Source organism: Xenopus tropicalis, chromosome 8, assembly GCF_000004195.4.
Source record: "Xenopus tropicalis strain Nigerian chromosome 8, UCB_Xtro_10.0, whole genome shotgun sequence".
Lineage (NCBI taxonomy): Eukaryota > Metazoa > Chordata > Amphibia > Anura > Pipidae > Xenopus > Xenopus tropicalis.
Window position 1 is genome coordinate 95,771,293 of NC_030684.2, and position 14,430 is coordinate 95,785,722.

Genomic DNA, 14,430 nt, shown 5'->3' on the forward strand with positions numbered 1-14,430 from the left:
GCTGGCCACATCTACACGGGGGGCTGGGCAGGAGATTATTACACCTGTTTGAATCTCCTGCCCAGTCCCTAGTGCAGCCAATTAGTAAGGGAGATGTGGGGGGGAAGGGGTGTGTATGTGCACAGAGGAAACGAGCCAGCTGGGGCTGTAAAAAAATGCAAGTGAGCAGGGGGGCAGGGGTATGAGTGGACTAGAGGCACACCACAAATAAATTCGTCCCTGCCAGCAGTGGGCCAAGCCGTCCGGGCGCCCTAGGCAACCTGGATGGCTTGGCCCTCTCCTTCCCCCCCATCTGTGCACACGTGCTCGGCGGGATTACCGGGGCCTCTGCAGTGGGGGGAAAGGGTCTAGTGGTAGGTGAAAGAAGAGGTACCTGCCTGGCGCCCCCCCCACCATTGCACCCTAGGCAGGTGCCTCTTCTGCCTTATTTTTTGTCTTACGGCTAAAGCGTGAATATCGTCTATGAATCACAATTTAATAAATGCTCTCCTGTAGAAAGCTGCTTATTGTTAGCTCCCAAAGGACAAAATTCAAAGAAAAAAATTCACGCCCACCCTTGGTTGGAGCAACACAGTCACCCTCTGTCTAACAAAACTATATGAATCAATGTGAAGAGGATGTCTTCCAACTCATAAGCATGCCTATAAACCATTTATTGTATGTCTGTAGCAAGTCTCTGCTTATATGAATGGGAACCAAGGAAAGAGAAGACAGTGAACCAAATAAATCAGCTTATACACAGCTGGAATTATTTGGTGGCTCTTTTCCTGCCCTTGTGGTCTTCTGCCAATAGTAATAAATATGTTTTTTTTAAACTTGTAAAAAGATACTCTTGCAATATATATATACTGTATAAGCACTACTCAGTAAAAATGAGACAAAGAGACAAATATTTGTATGTAAACATTTTCAAGAGTCATAAGTTTCAAGGGTTGCTAGTGGGCTTGGAAAGCTGCACAGAAAAGAGATATGCTTATCCTTTGGAATGTTTCCCAGATCTGAGAGGAAATATCCACTTAGACCTTAGACAATGGGGTTTAGAGACATTTACTGTCATTGTAAAATTTACTCTTAGGGGCTGATTTACTTACCCACGAACGGGTCGAATGGAGTCCGATTGCGTTTTTTTCGTAATGATCGGTACTTTGCGATTTTTTCGTATGTTTTGCGATTTTTTCGGATTCTTTACGAATTTTTCGGATCCAATACGATTTTTGCGTAAAAACGCGAGTTTTCCTATCCATTACGAAAGTTGCGTAAAAAGTTGCGCATTTTGCGTAGCGTTAAAACTTACGCGAAAAATGCGCAACTTTTCGCGTAAGTTTTAACGCTACGAAAAATGCGCAACTTTTTACGCAACTTTCGTAATGGATACGAAAAACTCGCGTTTTTACGCAAAAATCGTATTGGTAACGAAAAATTCGTACAGAATCCGAAAAAATCGCAAAACATACGAAAAAGTCGCAAAATGTTCGTTTTCAAGTCGGAACTTTTCCAATTCGGGTCGGATTCGTGGGTTAGTAAATCAGCCCCTTAGAAACTGAAATTTAGAGACATACATTATTTAGTACAGTATTTAGGAAGTCTCCCTATCAATAGCATCTGTGTGGCAGACAAAATCATAGTGGAGAAAGCTGAACTTAAAAATATACATGTACAGTACTGTGTGTGATTAGTAGCACTGTGCTAACAGATTATAAAATGAATTATTATCCTTTAATAACATAGTGCTGACATATTTTGCAGTACTTTAAAGAGATTATTCATTTACATCACTACCTGTCCAAGTGCATCTCATAATCTAAGGTCCCTATCACATTCACGCACAGTAGGGTAATTTTTTAGTCTTTATGTATTTGGAGTATAGGAGGAAACTGGAGATCCCAGAGGAAACCAGAGTACCTGGAGGAAACCCACGCAAGCACAGAGAGAACATACAAATTCCTTGCAGATGATGCCCTGGCTGGAATCAAACCGAGGACCTCAGCACTGGAAGGCAACTGTGCTAACTTAACATGTACAAAATGGCCATTAAAATACAATTATATCACAATGCGGCTGTTAAAATAACTTATTACAGACAGAGATTGCAAGACCACCACATACATAAATATGTACTGTAAGTACTGATTCTGCAGCAGTATAAGTACATATATGGTCCAGAACGTCTACTTAAAAAAAGAAATAGTTCCAATCACCATTTGTTTCTTAATGGAAAAGTAACAGAAAGGGTGTAAACTATACTGGATACTGGATATTTATTAACAGAGAGAGCTGGACACATAGATAAGCCAAAATCTGGAAAATAACAGAATTTTTTTGTTCCCTCCAACTACCTGGCTGGAAAAACCTAAAATAGTGCAGGAAACAGTACTTCTATAAATCATAATTCACAACCCCATACAGACAACAATGCCAAAAATAAGTTCATTATGGTGGGATATCTTTGTTCTGCCTTGAAAAACATAAAGGAAAAGGAATTTAAGACTAAACAAAGTTTTCTTCCTTCCTGACTTTCTGAGAAACATGTATAAATGGAACAAAAAATAAACGTATGTGTGCGTGTATGATGAGAGGTTATTATAATCTTGGCTATTATATATCAAAACAAAAGCAGCTTCCTCATGACCAAATGTCTACTTCATTGTAAAACACTGTCATTCAGACATGCTCCACCCATACTGCTGCCTTCCCTTACCATAAGACTGCCATTGATGCTGTTCAGTGCTATTAATACAATGCTGCTAGATGACTATGGGAAAATTATAACTTGAACCATGTGACCTTTTAAGCATTAGATGCTTTACACATTTTGTATTGACTTGAAAACTTATCAACAGAACTTCAACTATAAAAATGTGTTAGTTCCTGGGCATCCCCTCCTTTCTAATAACTCTTCTCCAGCAACATAACATGAAAATGATGGCAAAAAACTTTAAATTAAGATGACACTTTGGAACAAAAATTGTACATAAACCTACATCTATCTTCATATAAAGAGGCACTAAGTTTGCCCAGTAGCAGTAACCCATAGCAACCAATAAGATGTTGGCTTTTAATCAAGTGACTAGAAAATGCTACTTGCTGATTTGTTGATATTGGTTACTGCTCCTGGGCAAACAGTGCTTTTTATTACATAACCCCAATAGACTTCTACAGGGGACCTAGAGCTTGGACACTGAAACAATGAATATTTGAGTCAGGAAGTGAAGTCATGACCTATGGCAACGATGACCACCCACCCACCTCAACATATAAGTACTATGTACCTTTATTTTATGAATGCACAGTGCTTCTCTTTACACCATAGCAATTGTTCAGCGGAATCATACGGAATCATACTTTGTGATCTCTGCTCTGAATGACACCAGTACTGGAATGGTAGGATGTTTATGCTCAATATCATTAGGGTCCATTATTTAGATCCTGGAAATATATTTTGCAAGTTTATAGAGGTTACACATCATTCATATCAGTCCCTGCCCAGTGCAATTTACATTTTAAGGTCCCTAAACTTCCTGTATGTTTCTTTTTGGAGTGATAAAGGGAACGGGGTACTGTTTTGGGGCATTGTGGTGTGCACTTCCTCAGTAAAAGTGAGTCAAAATATCACAAAAAAACCATAGTACATTCAAACGGTATATATACAGATATTACATATACAGTATAAGCAATTTCGATTTAATATTTCTCCTTCAGCATCATCTTATGTTACTAGGGACAGGTATGCACCAGAACATACAAGATGAATACTATTTCATAAAAGGAAATCTCGAGTTAAAGTGGATGTCGGTCCTGCTTGTTGAACTGCTCTTTAACTTATAAACATTTACTGATAGGTTATAATGCGTTTATATGTGTTAAGATATACAGAACCAGTTTTTTGTGTACTTTCTGACCTGGGAGCCTTCCTGCTGTGCTTCACATTAGCCTTACAATAGGAGGTTGGGAGATTTCCCTACTCTGTATTGATGGGAGGGGGGAGTGCAGGGGAAATTGCCCCCACAATAATTCTCACGTTTTCCTTAGAATAAGCAAGTAGTGTAACATAGTTAGTAGTTCATTTAGGTTAAAAAAAGACAATAGTTCACTATTAACCCCTCAAAATAAGGGGTTAAACTTTTTAGTTAATATATAAAGCAACACGTCAAATATAATTGAGCGTATGTATATGCATTAATGTTATATATATAGAGAGAGAGAGAGAGGATATTTACTTGGTTGGTGTCCATTTCTCCACCCCCCTATCCTGGCACTGTTACATTTGCAGTCACAGATCCACACAGATACTGTACAGACTTCCCCCAGGGCCCGGCAGCTGTGCCATCCAAGAAGTTGAGGAGAGACACAGCAGCAGAGCGCAGCGAGTGACTTTTCCCCTCCAATCAATGGCTAAGAACAGCACAGCCAGCTGTGAGCTTGCATTCACTACTGTGTACCCTGTGCTCCAGTGCCTATTGGTCAGCGACAGCCAGGCCACGCCCACCCTGGGATCTGCCTTGGGGTCGGATGTGGAAGCTCCTGGGTCAGAACTGCTCAGCACACTGGGGCGCGGTGCATATCCTCTTGCCTTGAATGTGGGTCTAGCTGCCATTCACTGCCATGTGGGACAGAACTCTGCATCTGCTCCTGCCCTTGCACTGCCTGCTGGCCTTCTCTGCTGCTATATCCCGGCATGAACTCTTCCCCTATGGGGAACTGAGGGGAGATGTGCTCCTGCAGGAGGGGGACGATGAGACTTCTGAGGTGGTGAAACTCTCCCAACCGCTGCTCTTCTATGAAGCCCAATTCAGCAATTTATATGTAAGTATGGCTTAGCCCCCACCTCTCCTGCCAACGAGCAGTGGCACCCCTCATTCATTCAGGTGATATTGCCTGAGGGCACAGCTGCTTCAGAGAGTATCAGTACTACATGTTTATGCACAGAGTATCAGTACTGCATGTTTATTCATAGAGTATCAGTACTGCATGTTTATTCATAGAGTATCAGTACTGCATGTTTATTCATAGAGTATCAGTACTACATGTTTATGCATAGAGTATCAGTACTACATGTTTATGCATAGAGTATCAGTACTACATGTTTATGCATAGAGTATCAGTACTACATGTTTATGCATAGAGTATCAGTACTACATGTTTATGCATAGAGTATCAGTACTTCATGTTTATGCATAGAGTATCAGTACTACATGTTTATGCACAGAGTATCAGTACTGCATGTTTATTCATAGAGTATCAGTACTTCATGTTTATTCATAGAGTATCAGTACTACATGTTTATTCATAGAGTATCAGTACTACATGTTTATGCATAGAGTATCAGTACTACATGTTTATGCATAGAGTATCAGTACTACATGTTTATGCATAGAGTATCAGTACTACATGTTTATGCATAGAGTATCAGTACTTCATGTTTATGCATAGAGTATCAGTACTACATGTTTATGCATAGAGTATCAGTACTTCATGTTTATGCATAGAGTATCAGTACTGCATGTTTATGCACAGAGTATCAGTACTGCATGTTTATTCATAGAGTATCAGTACTGCATGTTTATTCATAGAGTATCAGTACTGCATGTTTATGCATAGAGTATCAGTACTACATGTTTATGCATAGAGTATCAGTACTACATGTTTATGCATAGAGTATCAGTACTACATGTTTATGCATAGAGTATCAGTACTACATGTTTATGCATAGAGTATCAGTACTACATGTTTATGCATAGAGTATCAGTACTACATGTTTATGCATAGAGTATCAGTACTTCATGTTTATGCATAGAGTATCAGTACTGCATGTTTATGCATAGAGTATCAGTACTGCATGTTTATGCATAGAGTATCAGTACTGCATGTTTATGCATAGAGTATCAGTACTGCATGTTTATGCCATTTACTACATAGATTTACTTTGGTTATTGTTACTAATGGCTCAAGTTATCATTCATTCCCAAATGATTTCTAACCTGTGCAGCAAGGACATGTAAGGAAGGCATGTAAGACTTTTTTTTTTATATACCCCCCTTTCCTTAAGACAATATTTAGAATTATAAATTTCACATTTGCTTTGCAATTCTACTCAGCCTGTGAATATATTGAAAAGATTCTCAGATTATTTTGTGGTTTTGAGCTCTATATGTCTACTACATCTGCATTCTACATCTCATTACCAAACCAAAAGCACATTTACACAAATGATTAAAGTGAGATCATGGCTTGCAGTGATAGTATTCCCTGCCCTCCTGGGCCCTCTGTCTGTTAATTTACTTACATGTATTATTTAACTGGCTATGAAAAGTAACAATTACTGTAATCTAAGATTGTATAGAAGGAATAGGAAACCATGTATATAGTGTTTGTACCAAAGTATTGAAATGGAGGAGCTAGCTTATTGGATGGCACTATAAAGTATAGAAAGAAAGTTAACCTACTGTGCTTCAGATACTGTGTTACACAGAGTTTGGTGGGCATTCTGTACAGCTGAGAGAAAAATGTATGTAAGTATATATGTGTATTTTTTATCACTATTTGTGCATTCAACAACAGTATAGATAAAGATAAATGGAAACTGTACATCAGATTATAAGTGTTCCTTTTGTGAAAATTGATAGGGCATATCCTGTTTCTCAGTTTGCTTTAAATTCTGTTTATTTTCTTCAAAAAACTGTAGAGAGTCAGGTATAGGTATCTATGTCCTGGTACTTTACTGTCTGTCTGAGCACTTTCTGTGCATTTCAACCTTATTTGTACCAAGAGTAAGCTACACTTTAGAACTTTACTGTATTGTATGAATTAATTTCAGAGAACTCATGTTGCTGAGCTTGTGCCAGTGCATTGGGCTGCTGTACTTTCGTTCCTGTGATTTCTGTCCTGAAAGCATCTGGTGCTCTCTCTGTTACATTTGTATCTGCTTTGCACACCAAACACCTTGTGTTTCCAGCATGTGTAAGTGCAGTTTTATAGGTTTAGACCAGGGGATCCTCAACTTTTAAGTGTAGAAGAGTTGGGAAGCAACACAAGCAAATGCAAAAATGTTCCTGGAGGTGCCAAATAAGGGCTGTTATTGGCATTTTGGTGGATCCTACTTGGACTGGCAGCCTACAGGAAGTTCTGCCAGTACACCTGTTTTTTATGCAACCAAAACTTGCCTCCAAGCCAAGAATTCAAATATAAGTACCTTCTTTGAGGCCACTAGGAGCAACATCCCCCTAGCCACTGGTTAGGAAACACTGGTTTAAATGTTGGGACTGGCTAGAGGGCAGAGGCCCTAGATTGTAAATGGGCAAATGGAGTGAGACCTTTAGCTTCCTACTGTTGCTTTATGTAGTAAGTTGTACAGAAACCCTTTTCACTAAAACAAGCTTAGCGGCAAAAATGTATCTTTAATTTAGCTTTATTCTGCTTACACACTATTCAGTTCTTTTGAAATGGGCATATTTGGCTGATTGGTCAAGCTAGGGGATCATGAGCAGTTTGGCAACACAAAGGGGCAGATTTCCGAATCCACGAATGGACCGAAAGCGTCCGAACGCGTTTTTTCGTAAGGATCTGTATTTTTTGCGACTTTTTCGTTGCCGTCGCGACTTTTTCGCATGTTCCGCTATTTTTTCGTTGCCGTCGTGACTTTTTCGTATATTTTCCACAACTTTTTTGTCGCCGTTTCGAAAAAATCGGATTGGTTTTTCCTCCGTTTACTATCGCTCAAAACGAAAAAATCGCGACAGCGACGAAAAAGTAGCGCAAAATACGATAAAGTTGCAACGGCGATGAAAAAGTTGCGAGAAATACGAAAAATCGCGATGGCGACAAAAAATTCGCAAAATTTGTGTTTCCAATACGATTTTTTCCCTTTCAGGATTCGGATTCGTGGATTAGTAAATCTGCCCCAAAGAGATGCCCAGTTTAAGATTATGCTCTTGTTTAACCCAGTAGTCCTTTGTTTATTATAAAGTAGAACAAAGCACTGTGTAACGTGTGCCACTATTTAAATAAATTATTATGAGTATGGTGTTAAATGATTGGTTACAACAGTTGTCTGTTTAACTTGCCTCCTAAAGCTGGCCATACATGCACAGATATTATCGTACGAAACAAGGTTTCGTACTGTATGCGGTGCGTGTACGGTGGAATGACGAAGTGTCTGATATCACAAAAGGTTTGGATATTGGTCATCTCGTCTACCAGATGGGACAGAAAACTTTGATTGGGTGATGTTGAAGACACCAGAGCAAATGCAAGGGTTTAGAGCTGAATCGTCAGATAGGTGTAGAATTCCTATTGTTTCTTCCTCCATATCTCACGATTCTGCTCTCAAAAGTAGTGGATTGTAACAGCTTTATGCCATAATATGTATTTCATTGACTGTTTAATTGTGAAGGCGGAAACTAGATAAGTCCATTCACCAATGTAAAACTGAGTACAAACACTTTTTGTACCAACTTCTAAAGAGCTTCTGTAGATTGACCCCGAGTACAAGTAGGGATGGAATTCAGAGATCAGTAGCAACCATCAGCAGATTGCAATGGATAACTGGCCAAGTTTAATGTAACACATGTGTTAGTAAGTTACCCTCAGTATTTGCTTATTCATATCAGTAGGCCCGAACACCTATTAAGAACTTTTTAGGGCAATGACACAAAGGGAGATTTGTAGCAAGCGTTAAAAAATAACTACTGCTGGCTACAAACCTCTTTTTTTTTTCTGTGACCTCTGGTTCTCCTGTTGAATTTAAAAAGGCCCCCTATGGTATTCCCCACCCCCAGAAGAAATGATGTGTGCTTAGTTAATTTGTTACACAATAAAGACAGCATGCTGCTAGGTGAGTTCTGTAAATGAATGCAATTTGCAACCTTGTCTCTTCAACAAACTTCAGCATTGATACAAAGTTTTGGAAGGAATAAGTATGTAGCAATAAACTCAGTTTGGCACATCTTACTCTGTTAGATCTGATCTGCAGAACGCCAGCTTTAATGTTCATGAAGTACCAATCTTGCCAGGGTTCAAGGGTCTTTATAGAATGGATCTCACATTGCTTATCACCAATGGATTCCGTTATTGTCCCATTCTTTGTAGCCCTTACCATAATAATAAAAAAACAACAAAACACAAATACAAGAGTATTGTAGAAATGATACCTATATTGGCTAACAATAAAAATACATTGCAAGCTTTCGGAGCTCTAAGGCCCCTTCATCAGGCAAAATACTACAGTTTTTGTTTTGTGATAGCCCTTACCAATAACTGATCTATGTGATTGCTCCAGTTGTTTACATGTCTAGATCCTCATGCTTTTGATCCTTGGCAGATCTTCAGTGTTTATGAATGTATATCTTCATGGCAAGCCAAAAGGTGTACACATCTGTTCATTTTGCTTTAGCGCATCCATCTGTTATAAAGTTGATGCCCTATATGGCTAACGTTTATCTGCGTGCAAATAACCATGCTCATGCCATCGACAGCTGTTTCATCCTAACAAAAGCTGTCCTGTATTGGTTATCCTGTGAAATCCAAACAATGTGCATGGCAGTTTGATAGCTCACATCCTGATGATCCATGCAAGGTAGCTGAAAAAACATTCATTAACTTATATATGAAAATTGATTTAGAGCACATATGCTAGCTGTCAGTGAGAAAACATGAGCACTGTTTATCTGTGCACTGTAGATTTCCATCCCCAAGATATTTCCACTTGCACAGCATATAGTATGGGAAATTCAAGTAACAGACTTCTTTTTTTTTGTGTTTTAATTTTGTCTGTCAGTGGAAGTGCCCTGACCACAGTTACCAAGGTTTAGCCAGATTTCTATTTAGGGGGGCATATGTCTCCATCCATGTGAGACTTTTTCTTCAGTTATGCCTCCTTGTTAGAAACCTGTGTTCTTTGTAACTCGCATAAATTTCATAAATCTATACATATTTGGTAAAAAATTCCTTTTACTGTAGAACACACGTCAGTGTAGATACATCAAGAAGCAGATCAAAGTTAATTGTTTTTTCTCCACCTGCAGGCAAAAAAACAGCCATGTCGAGCATAATGCTTAACGATACATTCCATTTATAATAAGTTATTGTTTCATGTGTCTTCTTTGAAAGGCTATGCAACAAGTTTTTTGACTTGTTAATTTTTTACACCTAGTATCTGTAATGTTGTACAGTTTGGTGGATCTGGGGTTATGTGATGAAAGCTGCAAATATTGCATAAGTCTATGAATGCATAGTAATCGATCATCAGGTTTCTTATACTGTTCATCTGTTCAAAAGCAAAGAACTGATTGTCTGCTATGGGCTAAGAGATGTGACGCAAACTTGAAATTTTTATTACATTAGCACTACTTAGCACAGGTTGAGGTTTTAGGCAGTCATACCCAAAGACCATATAGAGAACAGCTATGCCGAATGCAAAAATCAAAATTCTCCTTGTTGTTCTAAAGGTCCATACTGCTGCACTGTATAAGAATGAAGACTATATAAATTACTGGGAGATGAAATATGTGATCTCTATGTAACACACAAAAATGTATATGGAATTATATCCAATATATGATGATGGTGTACAGGATGGTAAAAACATTGAACCAGAATTTGTAGCATGACCCAGTATAAATGTTATATGCTGTGCTTCCCAGCAGAAGACTTATTCAAAGTTATGTCAAACAGAATTTATAGGGGCATATTTAAAAAAGTTTGAATTTCTTAGTCTAACTTTACCAAAGTTCACATTTCATGTTTACTAAAAAATTGTAAGTACAGGTATTTGACCCCTTATCTGGAAACCCATTATCCAAAAAGTTCCGAATTACGGAAAGGCCATGTCCCATAGACTCCATTTTAATCAAATAATTCAGATTTTTAAAAATGTTTCCTTTTTCTCAGTAATAATAAAACAGTACCTTGGACTTGATCCCAACAAAGATATAATTAATCCTTATTGGAGGCAAAACAATAATACTGGGTTTAATTACTTATTTTTTTCAGTGGACTTAAGTTAAGAGATCCAAATTACGTAAAGAACCCTTATCCGAAAACCCCCAGGTCCCAAGCATTCTGGATAACGGGTGTAGTAGTGTTGCAAGAGAAATGTAGTGAATTTTTTCCTGGTGTAAACTTTTCCCATATAGTTGTAGTGGGCACATTTTGCTAACTATTTTTCACCATAAAGAAATTATATATATTTTTTTTTTAGCATGTAGATGAAAGTTAGATGCAAAGGTGATAATTTTCCAGCCTGAACCTGGAGAAGTTTTACTTGGCAAAAATGAATTCTTGTGCTGTTAGTAAACTGGTGAAGATTTAGTGGAGAAATTTAAGCTGGAGAAGAGATGTCAATTTTCTTTCAGTTGCCAGTTCAGCCTAGCCACTTCTGAACCACCAGCAACTTGAGTTGTTTGTATGATGGTATCTTAAGACACTTCTGCTCAAACAATTACAATGTTAATCTCACATCTGATGATTTCTTCTCTGGCACAAAAATGGTGGCCTGAAACAGTGTTGTCAAACCTTATACATGTAAAAGGCCAATTATTTCTAATATAGCATGTTCGAGGGGCAGATTAATTTTAAAACAGTGATGTTATACAGTAAAGTCTGTGGAGCCTGCAGACTGGGGGCTATAAAAACCTTCTGGAGGGCCATATCTGGCCTGTGAGCCTCCAGTTGGACAGCCCTGGCCTAGAAAATGCCACTGCTGCCCCAGACCTATTGCACTGGCTATTACCAAAATAAAATCTAATGTGTGTTTGAGTAGTAAGATGTGATATATATATTTGTATATATACATTTTTCTTATTTTTGTTCCCTTTTGTTTTCATTGTGTGTAAAATGTGACAATTATACTTATGGTCCTCTATCCTATAGCACTTAGAATGACATGCTGGCTTTGCAAGGTATTATTCAAAAGGGAAAATTGGAATTTCTTTACTCTATCACAGGATATCACAGGCCTTGGGAAAAATAAATGCTTATAAACATAACTACTGTAAACTGACATTTTTAGAACTGTTGACAGTGAAAGCCAATTTATAGATGTCCTTCTACCTGTCATACATGGGCATGCTTTTACTTTAATGCCCCTATTTCTGTGCAGCCCCATGTTATACCCATATGTGCAGGAGTGGTTGGGTGGGTAAAACCCAATTTGTTCAGGATCCCTAGAATTCCTGGACAGATGGTTTAGGTGGTCATTCTGTAACATGCAGTTAAGCAGTATTTAGAGAGGTACAACTTGGCCTGTGGAATATGGGGACGTTATATTACACACATGAGCACAGTAACAGTGGCTTCTTTGTTACAGTTCTTGGAAGATATAGCCAAGCTTTCTGCCATTGCTTGCTTAGTATGCTAAGCATGAAATTAAATGCAAAATATACTTCAAAATATACTGGATTAATTAGAAATGCTGAACTCTTCATGCCGCTGCTCTATGAGGCCACTCTTATGTGTGTGTGTATAGATTGTCCCTCCTATTGGCATATATAGATTGTCAGTGACCACATACCTCTGTCTAAAAATCTGGCATAAAAGTTAGCAGCCACTTAAAAATGCCTGGGAAACATGCTCTTTGAAATAAATGAGTTTCTGAGTAAATCAACTATAATTATTAAATACTGATGTTTTTCTTTCTCTACAGGTAGGGACCAATGGAATTATTTCCACTCAGGACTTCCCCAGAGAAACTCAGTATGTGGATGATGGCTTCCCTACAGACTTCCCTGTCATTGCTCCATTCCTCTCAGATATAGATACCAGCAATGGCAAAGGAAAGATTTTTTATCGGCAGGACAATTCTGAACAAGTTCTCAATCGGGCAGTCAGTGAGATCCAGAGGGGTTTCCCAGAGACTTCATTTGTTCCTACTGATGCCTTCCTTGTGACTTGGGAAAATGTTGGTGCCTACGAAGAGATGACCCGTCACTCTCCATCGTCTGATAGGGTGAGTAGCTGGAGATGAAAATTCTTGAATGGATTCCAAAGGGATGTGGGAAGTTCACCAAAGCACAATACAGGCTAAGGAAAAAGAGGAAGGAAACTGGAGTTCACATGGGGTCTACTTCAATATGGAAAGCTGCATAACTGTGTGTGCCAAAGTGGCCCTGGTGCTTTGTTATGCATTAGTTTTGCTGGGGTTCAGTTTGCATTGCTACATATTTTTCACAGAGCCAAAACTGTCTTGTTATGCTGAATTTAGTATCTTATGTCAAGAAAGTATAGAGATGTATGGCGAGGCATAGATTAGCCTCCAGCTGTTGTAGAACTAAACTCTCAGTACCCCTTACAACTTGTGAGAGAGCTGGTGAAAGAATGCAGGGTGCAATGGCTGGAAGGTTTAATATCGGCTTTTGTTTGATCAGGGAGAGACAGTTATACAGAAACATACTCAGTTGAGCATTTCATACTATGGTGGAATAGTAATGCATGCATTTTATGTGGCATACTTGGGAAAACAATAAACATTACAATGCCCCATTGCATTAACTGTTTATCTGCAGAATCTACACCACTGGCTATTAAGGACCTAACTGCCACAAGCTGTAGATGCTTAGTTTCCATTGCTCCATTGCGGTCTGTGGGGAAAACTCTGCTTTCTAGTCATTTGTTTGCTTATCCAGCTGCCATAAAACAACAAAAATCATGACCCTAACAGGAAAATAATTCAAAAATTACAAAAATAAAAAATTAAGACCCGCGGCAAATTGTCTCAGAATATCACTGCCTACAGTGATATTAAACATAAAGGAGATTTCCCTTCTAAATCATATTCCTTATTAGCAGCCTTATGTCTTTAAATATCTGGCTGCACTGTAGCCCTCTGTTATATGTACTTACTGAATTCGGTTTGGAATTCACAGCATCCCTGGTTGCTATTTGGGTTTGGTCCCTGGGAAACAGTTGCTTGTTTGTTAAAGGGTCGAGGGTTGAATCATGGTCACATTCCTGTATACTCAATGCTTTAGTTGACTGATGCTTTGTTAATTTGTTGCAATATTGTTGTGTGTGAGAACTGAGAATTATTATGAGACAGCTTCAGTATTTCGATGCTGTGATGTCACTAAATGCTTATTAACATAAGGATATTTTATTCCATTTAATTCTGCTATTCCACTATTTAAGAATATGATGATCAATCTAAATTATACATTGCACAGAGCTTGAGTCATGTTGACTCGGCTGCTTATGGCTTATCTTTAGCCTAAGGGCCATGACAGATGGGACAATTTGTTGCCCATGGGAAATCTTCTCTCCCCTGAGCCAAAAACACCAGAAAATATGTGCCCCTCCACATCCATTGGAATTGCCACTTGTAAAACACCTTACATGCTGCAATAAGGCTACATAAGAGTCTGTTTAATAAAAGTCCTTTGTGAATTAAACATGAAACCCAAATTCTTTTTTTTGATTAAAACATACATACCCGAGCTGTAA

At 38.5% G+C, this 14,430-nt stretch overlaps 1 protein-coding gene across 3 annotated transcripts in view; it reads left to right on the forward strand.

The window, feature by feature from the left end:
* Positions 1-4,508: 4,508 nt before the first annotated feature.
* Positions 4,509-14,430, forward strand: part of nid2 (nidogen 2) — a 45,786-nt gene continuing 35,864 nt past the window's right edge. For 2 of the 3 annotated variants that reach the window (XM_012967809.3, XM_012967811.3), the window contains exons 1-2: positions 4,509-4,803; positions 12,638-12,940. In XM_012967809.3, coding sequence (XP_012823263.2) covers positions 4,603-4,803; positions 12,638-12,940 — 504 coding nt within the window. In that variant the 5' untranslated portion in view covers positions 4,509-4,602. 3 annotated transcript variants of the gene reach the window in all.